The following is a 17,883-nucleotide window of genomic DNA, read 5'->3' as shown; positions in this document are numbered from 1 at the left end:
GGTAGTTCAGTCAATATAACTTATAATGTATCATTTATAACTAACTATTGTTTCTTACTGAGGTATATTCAACAAATTATCATGCAGGAATTTACTCCTTGCTATTTTTTTTCCCCTGCTTTGTTTCAAATACATGACTCTGGTCAGTTTATTATTGCTTGAATGTTTAAATAAACTGTTTCTATCAGGAGATATTTTTAAACTGACATATTTAAAAGATACTTGTTTCTTTACTAAAACTTACTGAACCATTTAAAATGGAAAAACAGAATGACTTGAGCTGTGGTTTTTTTTTAGCACTTTGTGGTCAATGAAACTTCTTCAAACTTAAGGGCGATTATTACAGATCCCTTCAGATATCATTTACTTTTATTCCTCCTTTACCATATTGCCCTGCTAAACATACTTACCAGATAGTTTTGAGGGTTTTTTACCTTCTGTAATTAGACCTTTATAATAAGCACCAAATAATATTACTTGACAAGCTATATTTCTAAAAAATATGTAAGCACAAAGTATATAAAAGGAAGGTAAAAGGACAAGTAAACTTTTGTGGTTAGGTCTGGCTTAGTTACCCAGTCCTCATTGCCTATGTATGAAATGCAAAAATAACATTTGATATGCTTTAAATCATATGGGCTAAACTAGGCTGGAATTTTGGCCCATGTGTGATATTTACCACTGACATTATTAACCACTATATTTGCTTTATCATTTTATTGATTACTTTGACTCTCAGCCTAGTAGGTCACAGTATTTCAGGACCACATAAGCAAATTAAAAATAGCTGCACAGTATTACWATTAAAAACAGTGTTGGTTAGAACTGAAAAATACTACAAGGTAAGGGAGAATCTGGACTTGAAGAGTCTCTTAATCTGTGCTTTTGAATGATAGCTTTTTCTTCTTTTCTTTAGATCATTTAACCGTAACTGATCCTGTGGCTGTGTTGAAAGCAGATGAGGTATGGGGGGCTTTAAGAGGTAAGATGATTCTTTTTATATAGAGCTATTTGTTCTAGCCATATGCAAACTCTGTGATAGGCTAAGAACGAGCTGATTCCTGGGCCTTGCTCTCATTCAGTCCTTCATGAGAAGGAAACTTGAGCAGGTGGACTGAACGGTGCCAAGATGTGCACTGGCCACACTCTCAGTYCGGCTGCTCAGCAGCCCAGATCCAGTGACACACCGTAAGTGCACTATTGCTGCACCTGAAATATCCAACTCCTGTCTGGATAGCCAACCTTGATGCTAAAAAAAACCCCTCTGATCTGCCGTGTAGACAAATTCTTCTCTGCCTGCACCTAAACCTGAATGTACTGAACATGTTACCAAAAAGACTATAACGAAGTTTGTCTGCTGTTCTTTTTGGAAGACAAATGTTATCTAAACTAGTTATTTTTTCATGCTAAATTAGAAGCTTCACCAGTTCCAGAAATTACAGGAATATATATGCATGACAACATTAGACATGCATTACCTTCCATTCTATTCTAGGGTTTATTTGGCACGCTGGAGCAATGGTGATAATATTTAGTACTCTTTCTACATTATTTAATARAGTTCTTTCTCACAGTACTTCAATAAGTGTGGTCTTTGAGCAACTAAGGAAATTGTGGTGAAGAGAAAGAAACTTAAGTACAAAGCATTCTTTCTAGCTATGTGAATGCCCATAAATAGTTATGGTCCTGTTTTTAAATTGAAGTTTTAAGGACAAGTACTGGATTGTGCTCCAAGTCCATTTCTTGGATTTTTTTCAGGTTTGGAAACCTTCAGCCAGTTGGTTCATGAAGATGATTATGGAAGTGTGAGTATAGCTATTAACTAAAAACACAGACCTGATCACAGTCAGCCACATTCTTTATTAGGTGTTCTTCTARAAGCAGTAGATTTTCTGCTAGATTCATTGACTGTTTTTCCAGAAAATGTTTTTAGAATACTGTTAACACAGTGAAATGTAAATGTATTTCCTGTTCATAATGATGAACATACAATGGGAATTCTAATTTTCAGTCTCACTCCCATAGTTTCTTGTCAATGCATCCGAGATCCACGACTTCCCAAGATTTGCTCATAGAGGAATTTTGCTTGATACGTCAAGGCATTATTTACCCCTGAAATCTATYCTTACAAACCTGGTAAGTGGATGATTTTGTATTGCTAATAATGAAGACTTTTAGCTGTTGAATTTTCCAAACAGAAGTCTCAATAATAGATGCTGATATGAAAGGAAAACTTGCTTCCTCTGGCTGACCTCTAAAAGGACAGAGTAAATTTTGCTGAATGGAGATCAGCCTGCACTGGAGAGGAATGAAGATCCTGAGTGGGCAGATTCAGTCATTAGTAAATCTGTGAAGGAGACTGGGATTTATGGCACCTTGAATTTTCAGCATTTTCTGTTAGCTAGTCCAGCTCATGCATTTCTTGGAAGCACATTCTGAGACAAATAACTGTCACTGTGCAATACTGGGGAGCCCCTACAAGTCCTAGACTAAGTTCCTATAATCACAGGAAAACTCCAGTCGTTTCTATAGCAGGCTTTGGTGTTCCTTTCTTATGTAGCTTAGGTTGCTAAGAACAATTCAGTAACAAAGTAGAGAGTGGAGATTCCAACCTGTTTGTTGGAAGTTACTGATTTCTTTCAGGTCCTTGCTGCTAGGCCCCTGGAAAAAAGAAAAAGCTGGGGGAAACAGGCTTTCTCTTAAGAGCTTACTTAGAGCACACCTTGAACTGAATGGAAGACAATAAATTTGATTATAACACCCGGAACTGTGTTTTGGGTTGTTTTGTTCTTTCCATGCCCTTTTCCCTGTTAAAACCCTGGTAACAGGGCTTCTTTAGTGGGATGAAATAGAGGAGCCTTTTGGGGGCAGGGGGATTGGACACATGCAATTTCCTGTYGTGTGTTTCTGCTGCTTTTCCAGGAGAAACCATGTTTTTAGATATTTCCATGTTTCAGGACTCAGAGCAGACTTGAGATGAACATGGAGGGAGCATAGGTAAAACCACCTTTATTTTTGAGGTCATTCTTGAACTGTGTGCTTAGAGCTATGTTGGGGCTTTCACCTCTGTGGGTATTTGACCACTTGTATTTACCTTTAGAATCAGTCCTTGCTCAGCAAGTAGTACTTGTGCAAGCACAACTGAGAATGCTCCAACAGCTCAAGTAGTTCCTGTGTCAATATTTACTTCTTTTAGAAAAGAGCAGACATCTGTCCAAGGCTAACTTGACTTTTGAGACTTGTGTTCCTAACCATTTTTGTATATCTGTAACTGTTGATTGTCTAGATTTTTTTTCCCTTAAATTATTTCTGTGGCTCTGATATTTCCCCAGAGCTGTTTTATGCCCTTTTGCTGGTTTAAGAGCAAGTGTACTTCTTCTACCTTTGTGTCTGCTTAAATCCTAACCTAATAAAGAGCGGCAGTAATTCCTTCACTGACATGTGGTAATTAGATGCTTGAAGTAGCAGTTTAAGTACATTTCCTGTTTGTGTCTCACTGCTGTACTGTAGCTCCAGTAAGGGCAGGCACTGTCTGGGATAGCGGCACAGAAAACAAGGTCAGGAGGTATTATTTTCCATATGGAAAGATGTATTTGCTAAAGCACATGTAGATAAGTGGTAATTTAATACTGCTTGTCATCTAGCTAAGCAGRTGAGACAATTTTGGAGAATGGACAAAGTATAAATCTTCCTTTGAATTAAGGAAGAGTTACATAAAGAGATTTTGTTACTTCTTTAAAAACAGCTCAAAGAGGAAAAAAAATATGTGGCAAGCAATTGGTAACTATGTAGATAACTTAGTCAGGATGTAGAGAACACTCCCTCCCTCCATTCTCACCACAGACCACGCCTACTGACTCTGACTCTTTTTTTTTTTTTTTTTTTATAAACAACCTTGTATAACTTAGGATACATAATTAACTGCCCAGTTTGAGTCATGATTCTGTAATAAATGTTAACACATTTATCTTGATTTTGTATAATGGACAAAGGGGAAGTATTGACACTGTATTAACTCAAAATAAAAGAGGAACACTGCCTTCTGGGGGAGGGGAGGGAAGTGCATAAATTATTTTCTATGCATTTGAAATGAATTCTGGGAGAAGTTACTAACCGTAGGGATGTACCAACTGGTGGGAATCTCTCTCGTGCTGTTTAGTTYTGAAGTCTAAAGTATTTAGACAGAAAAGCCATAATCAGTGAAACAGCTGATAGCACATAGAGAATTACTCAGACATGTTGTTGAAGTGGAAGAAGATTCATCAAAACTTACAACAGTTTGCCATTAGCCACTAGTTTAGCATGATCAGATCTGCTTGTTGATAGAAGCGGAGCAAATAGACAGCTGAGGAAAAAAACTAATATAAACAGGTTGGTGCATTTTGGTGTAAACTTTAAGGATTGAATGAAGGATGGTACACAAGTTTTGTGGGTTTTTTGCTTTTTTAAGTTGCTGCTTTAGGCCTGCAGGATGTTACAGTGGAATAGTGGAAATCTTCAGCTAGTACTAGGACAAGAACACCTTTTTTGCACGGTTTCTCTATGGGAGTGAAGTGCTTAACTAGACTGTGTTTCATTGTGTATTACAGGATGCAATGGCTTTTAATAAATTCAATGTTCTCCACTGGCATATAGTAGATGATCAGTCATTCCCTTACCAGAGTATTTATTTCCCTGAGTTGAGTAACAAGGTGAGTAAATATCATTGTAACAGGGTGGGAGGGCAGAACTCTGGCATGTATTTCATTGGAGGGAAAAAAAAAAAAAAGACATGAGAGCACTATAAATGGTGGAATAAACACCTGCCTTGGTTGACTGTGAAACAGTACTGAAGGACCAGTAAGTACCAGCAAATCCATGCTTAAGATCCTGCTGGAGGGTCTGCTTGGACCATATTTGGACGCATGGTAAATGACCTTGCTGACTACARTTCAAATGTGATAGTGATCCTCAGTGTTTGCAGGCCTTCAAGCAGTAATGCTGTGYAAATAGCTTTTTGTGGTAAACACTAGTTTTTTGTTTTGTTTTTTTAACACTTGCATTTATTGTGGTGGCAGGAAATCTAAGAGAATTTCTCATTGGCTGTAGGTTTAGAACTACTGCAGTACTATTTTTGCTCTTTCTGAGATCTAGTTAATTTTACAATGCACACTTCTGTAAGAGGTCCAAACATAAGATGATGTTTCCTAAAACAATTGCAGTGTAATGTACCTCTTTTCTTGATTCACAATAGATCTTTCTAATTAATGAAAACTATCATGAGATTCTTGGTCAATCACAGTACAATAGTAGCCAAATCAAAGCGCTAATAATTAAGCAGATTGAGCCTATGCACAAGACTTACAATTCTATTTTAAAGTACTTTTTAGAATTTGACCTTCATATGAAAAATATATAGGCAGCACTTAAAGCAGATGTCATGAAGAATTTAAAAATCAAAGATTGTGGATGGCAGATGATGCAATCAGACTAGTTTTCTTAGTAATGGCTGTAGAGAGGAGAGGGAGATGTCCTCTGCAAGAGTAACCTTCTTTTAGAAAGCTTCTTGTTTACTTGCTTTTTTAGTAACTCAGCTGTGGAAACAGTTTCCAGACAAATGTTATTAATCATGAGGTGTTTGGATGCTTTTCTTCTGCAATTTTGGTCTTTAGTGAGCATCTGTTCCACCAAACTGTGGATCATTTGTCATGGTTTTGTTTGCAGTGTGGGAGTGGAATAATGCTCAAATTCGGCACCGCAATACAAAYGTGCCCTGATGCCAAATTAGGTGATGTATCAAAACTGACAAGCAGAGATGTCATATGAAGAAGCCATTTTTTTCCTGACTTCGCTGAGTTTTTTGACTAGTCTTGTAYGTCATGTAGCAACAAGGGTCCTCTGTTTCAGAATTACTGATGCAAAGGTGGAGTGGAAAACTAGCCTGTTTGCTTTTGTAAATGATTGAGAGCCAGACATAACGAAGAAAGAAAGATCTCCTCAGATTTATCTTAGTGTGAAAAGGTGGTTCTTTTTTTCATTAGTCAACCAAAAAGTTCTATCAGTGTAGTTGTACATGTTATAAGCCAGAAAAGGTCAATTTGTAAAATTGCTCTCTCATCTATATTATAACACTTTAATCCCAGTTCTGTGAGTTGCTGGTATAACATCTTGTAAATTGTCTCTAAATGTGAACACTTCGCAGGGAGCTTATTCCTATAACCACATCTATACTCCTACTGATGTCCATCTGGTGATTGAGTATGCCCGGTTAAGAGGCATTAGAGTTATCCCAGAGTTTGATACTCCAGGACACACGCAGTCTTGGGGACAAGGTATGTCCAAGAAAGCATTAATAGTTAAAAGATTGTGATTTAAGTAAGATACAGCATAATATTGCTATATAAAAGCAACTGGATTTGTTAAAAGCTCCTTGGAAGTGATATAAAGGGGTCTTGCTAAGCAGTAAGCAAGGGGAGGAATCAGTGATGGTCATGACCTTTACATGTTGGAAGAACTAAAGTGAATGGAGGAAACTGAAACTGAGCAGTTGTTTCCTTTGCAGGATGTGTGTGTGCAAAGGCAGTCTTCTRGTAGTCTTCTGTCTGCCTTAGACTACATGTATCATTATCACACCATCCAGTCCTCTTGAATTTAGAGTAATAAGGCAATGGCTAGAAGTAGTGACTGTTCTTTCCAGAGCAGAGATTTCTCCTTTGGGAAGGTTATTGGGGGGGGGGGAAGGGAAGCAGCACTTGAATCCTAAAATTGGTGGTTTTTTACATAAAGTCAAGGACCGGGGATCCTTTTGCCTTAACTCAGAAGGGAAAGAGATGTACAGACTGTTATTTCACTGAAGTTAAAATGATGTTGTTAGCTAAACTGGAATTGGTAAAGATTTTCTGGTGCCTGGTAGCTTTAGCCACAGGATAAGTCTTGCACTCAGCTGGTGGGAATGTAGCTATAAAATGGTAGAAGATGCTTCAGGCTCCTTCTCACTAATTTTAAATGAGGAGGAAAGGAACAATACAAAAGCTATATTTGCTAAATACTCCTCTTGAATCCTTCATCTGATGTAGTCTCTACTCTCATAAGGCATTAACAAAATCCACTGCCTTGCCCAGTAACATGTGGATGACTGACCTACATTCAGATTTAGTGCTATAAGCAAGATCTAGTGCTCTAGCCTAAAATCTGCTGTTCCTGATCGCTTCTTATATGATAGCTTTTTGTACATGATGCACTGCAGCCAGTCCTGGGTTTGCCTATGATGTGGGAGCTCTAGCTATGCTTTGCCTGTATTCAAATTCAAGATACTGGAGATGACAAGAGTGGAGGGTGGGTGAGAGAACAAATGTCCCACTAGGACCCTGTTTTGGGGAGTGTGCTTGGAGCAGGGACCACAGAGAGTGGGTCTGGCTATGGGAAGCTGCTGCTGCTGTAATCACATTTTACCAAGTAAATAGAACTTGGGAATCGCTAGTCTACACTTAAACCTTTTCCTATTTTGTTATTCTGTCTCATGTTGCTTCAGATAGCCTGGCTCAAAAACTAATGGTTTTGATTTTTGTCCAGCCTTCCTTTCTTGGGCAGAGATAATTTCCTAGTAGACTGGGGTAGGGCAGCTACCTTGAGCCAAATACTTTTTCAGCACATAAGTAGGCAGGAAGTAAGGTAATAAAAAGAAAAGATAATGAGCCTGTGCTCAGGAGGCCTATTTGGCTTACTTCCTACATCTGTTAAAGCTTTGCCATTCAAGTAGTCACCCAGGAGTTGTTTTTCAGGTACTGCCATGTTTCATAAATTAGTGTTTTAAAATCAGAAATCTAAAAGCCGGAGTCCTAATTTCTGTTTAGAGGGGTACATTCAGCCTTGGGCAAGTTGGGTTTTTTTCCACCTTGCCTCTATTTCATTTTACCTAGAATAAATGAATACTTAAGTGATGAATATTAACCATTGTAATATGAGCAACTGTTTTCCTGGTAGCAAAGTTAGCACAACACAGAACTGAATATCCTATATTAATTGTTTCTGTTAGGTCAAAAAGATCTCCTCACCCCTTGTTACAGTGGAACGCAGCCAAGTGGGGCCTTTGGACCTGTAAATCCCATTTTGAATACGACTTACGACTTCATGACTAAATTCTTCAAAGAAATCAGCAGTGTATTTCCTGATGACTACATTCACCTCGGAGGAGATGAAGTGAGCTTCGCTTGTTGGTATGGTGACAGTTCAAAGAATAAATGTCTAGTGCCTCTTTAAACTTGCCTAAATCTAGCAATTATGGCACTCAGTTGGGTGAGATAGTTTTCCCTGCTTAGCCCAAAGATCTTTTCCACTCCTACTTCTATAACAATTTATTAGCATAGCATCTGTGACTCTCAACAAGCAAGTATTGTAGGAGTTAGTTATTCTGCAGAATTTCATTTTGATGAGTAGTTTCACAAACATTTAGGTAATCTAAAGTGCTTACGTATGAAAACTAACCTGGCAGGAAAAAAGAATCAGTGTGGAAGAAAAGTACTGTCTAAGATAATTACTATTTTAAATACAGTGGGATAAATGAAAAGCAATCCTTTCCATAGAGTTCTGACTTCCAGAAAATCTACTAGCATTAAGAATTACAGTACTGACTCTTGTGTGCTTGTATTAAAAGCAATGKCATCTATTAATACAGTTCTTCAAGTGGTTGTGGATGTTGAATATTTTGGAATTTCTCTGCTGGAGTAACTAATGATACAGAACTTTGATCTGATCTAATAAGATGAATATTTAATTTGATCTAGTTAGTATTTGTACATTCTTCTGAAATATCAGATCTGAACACTCAGAACTTAAATTTTTAAAAACAAAGATAAATTCTGACAAATGCTTTATCACAAAGTGTTGGTTTGCTTTTGGGACATTTTCCCAAGCTTAAGCCTTGATGTCAGTGCGACAAAGCTCCTGGTATTATGGCTGCTCAGTTTCCAGGCCTGCAGGCAGTCTTCCCCCTAAATTGCAGAGGAGCTAGGAACCTCTAAGCTTTTAGGAGCTTGAGGCAGCCTGCCAGAAACTGCTTCAAAACAGGGACTCCTAACAGCTTTCCCAGAAAACCAGGACTCCTGGATTTGCTTCAAATCAGGATGAAACACCAAATAAGTAAATCATGTATCCTACTGTCTTTGCTCTGTTATGCATTCCAGGTGGGGGCAAGCCTAAGGCATCAGCTAGTGTTTTGCAGTCAGCAGCCCCTTGCTGCACAGGTGAAACTGGCTGGAAAGTCTGTTTTAAAACAAGAAGTGTGGTTCTTTTTGACTTGGTTTATTATTATTATTATTAAGGAAATCTAACCCCGGAGTGAGAGAGTTCATGAAGAAGCAAGGATTTGGCATTGACTATGCTAAACTGGAATCTTACTACATTCAGAAGTAAGTTGCAAGTTTTTCTTTCTGCCTAGCTTTTTTGTTGGTGTTCAGATACTAAAGCTGTTTTAGGTTAGGCTGGTTTGGTTTCATAAATTCTCATGCTCACTTTTTCCTCTTTATATCCTGAATGTAAAGGTCTTTAAACTGTGGGACAGAATCAAATGTTGACCAGTTCTAAGCACGCTCTGGCATTTCTTAAACCAAGTACCTCCTCTAATGTCAGTTCATGGAGTGGAGGAAAAAAAGGTCCAAGGTTTTAATAGCCATATATTTTTCTCCTCATTCTTAAATAACACAGATTTTGCTGCCTTTAGGAGTTGATGTCTTAAATTCTGAACCTCAGTTTTTGTTACTGTATCGGCATGGGAGAAGTCCTCTTCTAGGCAGAGCACTGAGGAACAGAAACATAAAACCCTGGCTTCTTTTGGTCCAGTAAACAGCACTGGGGAGGGCCTAGTGTGTTTTAGGGTGGAAACAGGCCATTTCATGTGTCTGCACTGAACTCATGGAAATTCACAAACATGATCTGATTTCTAAATTCTAGGATTTTGGATGTTGTTTCTTCCTATAACAAGGGATATATGGTCTGGCAAGAAGTGTTTGATAATAAAGCACAGGTAAGATGGGGAAAGAAACAAGCTACTCTTCCTTTACAGCACAGTATTGTGGGAGGCTTCCAAAATACACTATTAAGTATCTTAAGAACTAAAGCATATCTGATGGCTTTAGCAGAACAATACAAGCCTTCCCAAGGGTGGGGCCTAACTTGAAACCACCATCYATCAAACATGATAAAATAGGTGGAACGAGAACTTCAGGGTTGAAGTGGTTTATAAAGGTGAAAACAGACTCTAAACATACTTCAGAACATTGAAGTAGAGTAGGAAAGTTTCTATGGATTTCTGCATTTTAAAATTTCTCACATTATTCTGCAGCTGGACCAGTAATACCATGTGCTTGAAGTCTGAGCTATTCACAGATCACTGTGTATATACAAGAACCCTGTATAGGCATTAACTGTCTCTAATATGATCTGGGCTTCACTCTAGTATGAACTCTGTTTAAAACCAAGAAATTGGTAATTAGCTTGAGACCGTTTCTGGAAGAAACAACTGCCAAAGGAGGCTTCTGAAGTGCTCCTCTTTAGAAGTATACCTCTCAGTTTTGAAATTCATCATTCTTTTACCTAGTAATAACAAATCCATCTTATCTTTCATGTTAATTTTCTGCCCCCTTCTCTAGCTAAAACCAGACACTGTCGTTGAAGTCTGGATGGGAAACAACTACGTTCAAGAACTAAGCAGTGTCACAGGAGCAGGCTTCACTGCTATCCTTGCAGCTCCCTGGTACTTAGACTACATTAGTTATGGGCAGGACTGGAAGAAATACTACACTGCTGAACCACTTAACTTCCCTGGTTTGTTAATTAATTTTTATGTGCCTGTTGTGTGCATTAAAAAGTCTTTGGTACATAATAAGGTGTAAATGGAAAAGATAATTTTATTTAGAGATGTCATGCTGTAAGTATGAACAGAGGGACTGTATGTAAAGGACTTTAATGCCCCATAGAAGTGTGAAAATTTGCAACTTTCCACTTGTCAAAAGAAAGTGTTACATGCCTTTCTTGAGCATCAGCACAAGTGCTTGTTTGTGAGATAAGATGCTGGACTGGGTGGTCAGGTACCTTATGCATTAGGGATACGGATGTGCAAAATGGCTGTTGGTAGACAGTATACCAAAATGCTTATATTGATTTTTTTTTTTGAGTAAGTTTAGGTCATATTAGAAATTAGCTCTGGGGTGGGGAGGGGATTTTGATGGTCCTATCTATTCCCAGCTGGAGGAGATGCAAGTTGCTTTTGTTTTGTTTGACTCAGTAATTCAAGGAATAAATTTCTACCTACAGGAAAATCCAGGTTTTCTGGCTAAAACTGATACAAACATATCTCCTGCTTTTCTTAGCTTTCATTTTATGTAAGATATCTCTCTATGCTGGTTAGGTAGAACAGCTGAATTCCATAGCTTTTTCAAGGAATGCTCAATGTGTAATAAAATGAACAGTTACAACCAGGGTTGAAATCTCCAATCAAAAATGTTTAAAGGCTGAGGCATGTCTTTGAAGGATAAAGATAAGAATTCTTTCTGCCAGACAAAGGAAAAGTTTGCAGAAAGCTTGGATTCTCTGGGCAAATAGTCTGATAATTCCCACATCCAGTAACAAGACTACCCAAACATTAAGTTAGTGCTCAGGATAAGTATTTTTTGATAAAGTAAACATCAACAAAACAATACTTCTAAGTAAGTACTCAAAAAATGAAATTTATCATATATCCATCTTCTGGGCAAATAACAATTCTAATTTTCTGCCTTGAATACAGGATCTGAAAAGCAAAAAAAGCTTGTAATAGGTGGAGAAGCCTGCCTGTGGGGGGAATTTGTGGATGCCACCAACCTCACACCAAGATTATGGTATGAACTTCCCTATCTTTAGATACTTAAAGTTAGATACAGTGAGCACGAATTAATTCAMCAGCACTTTGTTAGTAGTACTATTTTTCTGATGCTGATAATAAGCCACTATAAAAATAAGATTCGGTATGAAAGACCTTAATCAATTCTTGGTAACAGCATTTACATACTCTAAAACTCAGTATGCTTTTACAGGCCTCGTGCAAGTGCTGTAGGGGAAAGACTCTGGAGCAGCAGGAATGTGACTGATTTAAAGGATGCTTATAAAAGGCTATCTAGTCATCGATGCCGTATGCTCAGGTAAGATTAATAGTGCTAGTAAAGCTTGATGCTCGTGCCTTAGAACCACTGGAATTCAAGTACAAGCTTAAATTGCTGACCCAAAGGTGAAGGGAAGAGAACTAACAGCCTAATCTGACAACGTAAATATCACCCTGTGTTGTCTTCATATCCTCAAAGGAAGAAGAACAGATGCATTAATACAGGGGTTCCAAACACTTTTGCAGCTGTCTACCACTCCTAGAACCTGTTAACCCTCTTCAGTGAAGTATTAAAACTTTTCTCTGTCCTTCTTTCCTCTAAAGGAAAACCTAACATCTTGATTGACGTCTTTCAAACAATAAAGGGTGCAAAATGGTTTGTGGAAGGAGTGCACAGACAGAAAAAGCAGGTTGCATTTSTTCTATTAAATTATTAAAATTAATACTAGAGAGCTGCAGCAGGCAATCAAATGCAGCTTCTTGCATGACAGGTGAGCTTGAGCAAGCGATTCTTTCACACTCAAGTGTTCACTGGCAGTGCCCTCTGGGATTAGGGTTTTATAATGAACTAAGCCATCAAGGAGAGGTAGCTGCTATTCCTGGACCTGGGCTAGCCACTGCTGCCTTAATGATGCCACCTTCTCTGCCTTGACAGTGGCACTTGTGCTTCTGTTACTGTACAGACAGCTGATCCAGGTGACTGCAGTTGACCAGGTAGTGCTAGCAAGAGAGAGAAGGAGAGCAGGGACAGATTAATGACTACTCCTGTATAATACTGTCACTTTTTTTTGTTTTGTTTTTAATGAAGTATTTCAGGTGCTTATACAACGCCCTAGAGCTGCTTTGCTGGCAAACCCATATGGAACAAGTCTTGTTACGACATGCGTGTTCCTCAAAAGCATTCCCTTTATGTAGGCTTTGAACCAGAAAAAAACACTAAAGAAAGAAACCATTTTCTGTCCATAGATTAAATGCTCATTCTTTGGATCTGCAGTTGTGTTACCTTTTATATAGACAGACCTTCCATGAGACCAACAGACTTCGCTTTGCTTGAATTCCAAAGAGCTGATTTAACAAATAGTCTATTGGTAAGGTCTTAGTCAAGCCCACACTCTGTGTCCTCACTAGTTTTCATATGTAATATTTGTATTTACATTTACTATACAGACAAAACCTATGGCAGTCCTTGCAGGCCGAGAAGCCTTTTCACATATGACAGTTTTTGGTTGCGCTACATAACTGGGCACCGGCAGGTCAGAACACTGTAATGGCTAGATYGTGTCACTGCAAGATCTTCCTATCCAAGATCAAGGTTATGCTAGTGACAGTACTATAAAAGCAGTAGCTGCCAAACTCAGCTTCCTGTAGTGGGATACAGCAGGCTGAATTGCAGACAAATGTTGACTGGAGAATGGAAAAGAGCAGATGATAGGCATATATTCCACAGACCTAGACAACAAACTTTTCTTGTACCAGTGAATAACAGTAAGTCTTGCCTAGGACCAAGCAATAGTTCAGCTAAGCTAATTCYGTTTCCAAGTTCTTCTATTGCAGCTCGTAAGACCAATTTAAACACCAATATTTATTTATTACCCTGTATATCACTGTAGCAAYAKGATCTAGCTCTTAAATACTCAAGCAGAATTTGAGTACAMCAGGTTTCAGTCTGAAACATCTKCTATACTATCTTACTGAACCRGAATAARTTATTACAAAAGCTTTGTGAAATACATTTGAAAGCTAAAGCCAGGCTACAGCATTGCAACTATTTCCTGTGCATCCTGCTACCATAAGAAGCTAAGGCATTTTTTTTTTTTTGAAAAGCCACATAAAAACAAAATAATTTACCTTAGTGTACCTGGCAAAAGTTTGGTTAATAAACTGGATGAAACCAGCCTCAGACGATGGCAAACTTTCTTCCTTACCTAAACAGGCCATTTGTTACTTTTTGGCAGTAGCTTTGTTTGCAGGAAGCAGATTAAATTAATTACCACTATCTCTCATCTTGCCTACCAAGCCAGCCAGTTGTCTGAYTATACCATAAACTGATTATACCACRTGCATTAAAATTTTAAACAGGCGTGGGATAGCAGCTGAACCTGTGTTTGTTGGATACTGYGCTCATGAAGCAAGAGGGCTGTAACTGCTACAAGGACTTCTACTAAACAACCTGAAGTGCCTCTGAGGTGGGACTGTGTGTATATGTGGTTTGCTTTTTAAACAAATTTAAAACTTTCAAATTTAAAATAAAGTTATGTTAWTTTGTCAAACTCCTCTTGGGGTAAAAATTGTGGGCTTTTTTTTAAGCCTCAGATGATGAGACTAATTGTATGTTAAGCTTTCATTAGAAGTAGAGATTATTCACTGTGAACTCGCTACCATAYAGTCAGTTACCATTCCACTTTCCTTGCATATTAGATACATTGGAGRAAAAATAAAGGAAAGATACTGTTTGAAGATAAAGAGCAAACTACCTTTATTTTAAATTGTTTTATCATTTGCTGCTTTTCTAAATAAGTATACAACAGTAAATTACAGATGAATTATGAATTGCAACACACAGCACATCAGAACTGTACCATTACACCTTAAATCAATTAGGTCAAAAGGCTAAAGGTCAAAAAAAAAATCTACACACAAAAACCCCAAAATGCTCCAAGCCGGCAGACAGGGGTTACTGGTTTGGGAKAATTCTGTGTTTCTTAATGGTTTTTGAACAGATCTTAAGTGGAGTGGATGCTTCTGCAAATTAATTATTTGCTAAAGCAAACTCGGGTAAATGTTACTGTGCATTTTCCTAAATGTCTGAAGAAGTATTTCAAGCTGTCTAACAATGTGGGAATACCTACAGTTTAAGATATAACCATATCCTTAACCATATTCTCATATTCTGCTGAAAACAAAAGTCCAGATTGATACCTGTAAGATCTGAACTGTGAAGGCAGCAAATTGTGGTGGCATCTCTGGTTCAATTGCTTTGCATTAGATGGCAGTGTCTGACCCAGTTCACTCATCTTCCTTTTGTCTTGGAAAGTCAAAAACACAGTCTGCTCGTGCAGCTGAGAATCTCTCRTTTACCATAATTAGGGAGTCACAGAAGAACATAGTGGTGCATCTAACCAGTCTTCTGAAAATRTTTAATAGGGAGGATAGAACATACATGACATTTTCATTGTACAGAGTAAAGTGATCATACCAACTCATACCAGCTCCTTCTTCCTCTGAAGAAGTGTGCTTTGCTCGTGACTGTTCAGGGCTTGATAACTGGCTAGTTCCAAAGTGAAGGTTGCGGAGCCAGATGTTAGAGAACGCAGAACTGTTGAGTAACCCTGGACAAAATACAGAACATGTATAAAGATATTTATTATTGTTAGTCAAYTTAGGATACAGGGAAGATTTATTAGCACAGAAAGCTGTTTAGGTCTAAGAGGGGTAAGTGTACTGCTACATTCCAGAAAGTTTTTTTTTTTAATGTATTGAAAGTGCAGTAACATCCACCAATAAATGAATGTATGAATGAATGAATGTTCTTTCTTTTAACTATTTCTCTGTAAAACTAGTTTACTAGTTTTTACTACTTCTCTGACTTACTTACTTAAAATTGAAAACATGCTAGTTTAGCAACCTGAATTAGGCACAAAATACTATTACATTTTTAAGTGTAGTAACCAAGTAGCCCTTAACACCCTGTACCCTCTGGATAGCTTGCTTCAGACCTTCACTGCAATTAAAATACAATTTAAAATATCTATTCTAAACTTATTCATACATAACAACAGGAAAGGCTAATCAAAGCCTAATTATTTTTTTTTTACCACTTTTTACATGCTTACTGTGCTTTTTTTTTTTGCCATTTACCATTAACAAGATAAACACCTACCATTGTTTCTGCTAGAGGAATAGTAGCAACTATAACTCTGTTATCTTGACGACTCTGGATCTCCTGAATAYTGCCTCTGCGCTGTGCAAGGTCAGCGAGCGCTGCACTGAGATGATCTTCACTCACTGTGATTTCTAAGTTCATCAGGGGCTCCAGTATTTGTATGGTGGCTTTTTTCAAAGCCTACATGAAAGAGAGAGAGAAAGGGTTATGCTGATTYCTTTTTAAGAACAAATTCACATAGRAAATGATTATACACTTCAGGTAACACTACTCTCAAATTCTCTGCTTCCAAAAACTATGCAGTCCTCAGTGAGAGCATTACACTTTTGGATAAGAACAATTACTAGATCCTGATATACACATTGTTTCTAACAGTAGACTCTTTTACAATGCAGGAGCACAATGTATAGCTTAGTTRTACCTTTTGCATGCAACGGGAGACACAGGCTGATATCATCGTATGGGAGGTGTCAGGATGCACTGTCAGTGATTGCACTGTCACTTCTATATCCTGAACTGGGAATCCTAGCAAAGGTCCTGGGAGGGAGAGAAAAAAAAATAGTATATTTTTTATAATAGACAGAAAAAAAAAGTAGTTTCAGGATTAATTGGTAGCTTCTGTCTTTCTTCTCTCCCTTCTCCTTTGTCTTCCCTCTCCACAAGGGGACRACCACTTATCTCATTCCTTACTTCTATAATTTTATCTAGCTTTGCCACAAGAGACAAAGGAATGCAGAGTCATACTTCTTTATTCTGTCTACCAACTACAGAGCCAAAATTTTTCAGAACCAAAGTTCCTGAGTGCATTCATCCTTACCTTGTTCCTAAAAAATTAATCTTAAAAAGAAAAAAAAATTACAAAGTAGTATCTAAACCATGTCTACTGAAACAAGAACATTTACTTTGTTTGAAGTTGCGAAAAGTTTTGTTTAAGCTGTAGACAGAATGTCTTCTGCATTTTCCTTGTCAACACAATGTGATCCCAGTAAAGGCCAGATATTAACCCACTGCCCAAAGCGCAGGGTTGACCCAACTCTAGGAGGCGTGAACTGCCCCCCAGGTAATCTGCTAGGTTACCTCCCTGCTCCAGGATTCTCAACTAGACCAAGAACTCTTGTGAGACTAGATGGGAGGGTGGAACAAGATCTCAGAAAATTAAAACACACAACTTTCTTCACACARACCACATGGCCTGATCATCTCTTTAACTGCTCTTGGAGGGTTGGATTTTAGGCCTGAGACAGCACAGTTCTAACGGTCTTCAGGGACTGTGGGGAAAGCACRCAGGCAAGCTTTGAGGACCAGAATTGAGATTCATTCCACAGCTAGAGATGAGAGATGCTTTGCAACTGAATAAAGCAACACAGAAGACACGGGACATGCTGCTTCTAGAATAATTCTCACTTATCATTTAATCTACTGTCTTAGTTTTACTGTAAGTTATTTGGCTACAAGTTAATAAATATATCCTATTTTGAACCAAAAGTAAAGCACAGTTTAGTCCTATAGAGAGCCTATACTTTGCAATTAGGCCAAGCTTTTTATTATTACTTCCATTGATCTAACAAATTCGAAAAAATTTGAAAAAAACATCAGTATCTAATAGAAGTGCAGTATTTACATGCTGGCCTCCTAAGCCGGTTCCATCACATCACTGCGCTGTATACAATGTCATCAAGTAAAGGTCCTACCTGTTATACCAGATTAAAGAAAAAAGAAAAACCAAGCTTGTTGTTGAGTTACTTAGAAGAAATCAAGCTTAAAACTGAAAGCAGGCTGACTTCCATTTCTGGCATGGAAAACTAGTGTTCAGCAATTTTTGTAGTTAAGGAAATTCTTTTTTTTTTTTCTTCACATCTGTAACGTTAATAGGTAATGTCCTTCAGTT

At 37.9% G+C, this 17,883-nt stretch overlaps 2 protein-coding genes across 7 annotated transcripts in view; one reads left to right on the top strand and one right to left on the bottom strand.

Annotated features, from left to right (window-relative positions):
* Nucleotides 1-14,386, top strand: part of HEXB (hexosaminidase subunit beta) — a 16,709-nt gene extending 2,323 nt beyond the window's left edge. Inside the window, exons 3-14 of the mRNA XM_085322072.1 lie at nt 917-982; nt 1,759-1,805; nt 2,026-2,136; nt 4,590-4,691; nt 6,182-6,311; nt 8,015-8,195; nt 9,300-9,386; nt 9,928-10,000; nt 10,626-10,800; nt 11,762-11,852; nt 12,048-12,152; nt 14,192-14,386. Coding sequence (XP_085178198.1) covers nt 917-982; nt 1,759-1,805; nt 2,026-2,136; nt 4,590-4,691; nt 6,182-6,311; nt 8,015-8,195; nt 9,300-9,386; nt 9,928-10,000; nt 10,626-10,800; nt 11,762-11,852; nt 12,048-12,152; nt 14,192-14,255 — 1,232 coding nt within the window. The 3' untranslated portion in view covers nt 14,256-14,386. The remainder of the gene's footprint in view (nt 1-916; nt 983-1,758; nt 1,806-2,025; nt 2,137-4,589; nt 4,692-6,181; nt 6,312-8,014; nt 8,196-9,299; nt 9,387-9,927; nt 10,001-10,625; nt 10,801-11,761; nt 11,853-12,047; nt 12,153-14,191) is intronic.
* Nucleotides 1,841-17,883, bottom strand: part of GFM2 (GTP dependent ribosome recycling factor mitochondrial 2) — a 31,756-nt gene continuing 15,713 nt past the window's right edge. For 3 of the 6 annotated variants that reach the window (XM_085322063.1, XM_085322064.1, XM_085322068.1), the window contains 4 exons: nt 16,417-16,532; nt 15,993-16,175; nt 15,319-15,441; nt 1,841-2,661 (listed from right to left, as the gene is read on the bottom strand). In XM_085322063.1, the coding sequence (XP_085178189.1) occupies nt 2,581-2,661; nt 15,319-15,441; nt 15,993-16,175; nt 16,417-16,532 (503 nt within the window). In that variant the 3' untranslated portion in view covers nt 1,841-2,580. Of the gene's footprint in view, nt 2,662-14,563; nt 15,442-15,992; nt 16,176-16,416; nt 16,533-17,883 lie in introns of those variants that run through there. The other 3 variants (XM_085322066.1, XR_014897884.1, XM_085322065.1) reach the window with 3 other exon arrangements.

The sequence above is a fragment of the Rhea americana genome, unplaced genomic scaffold (assembly GCF_003343005.1).
Source record: "Rhea americana isolate MKP2758 unplaced genomic scaffold, rheAme1 scaffold_74, whole genome shotgun sequence".
Classification (NCBI taxonomy): domain Eukaryota; kingdom Metazoa; phylum Chordata; class Aves; order Rheiformes; family Rheidae; genus Rhea; species Rhea americana.
Note: the sequence above shows the minus strand (reverse complement) of the source record. Positions and strands in the feature narration are given on the sequence as shown.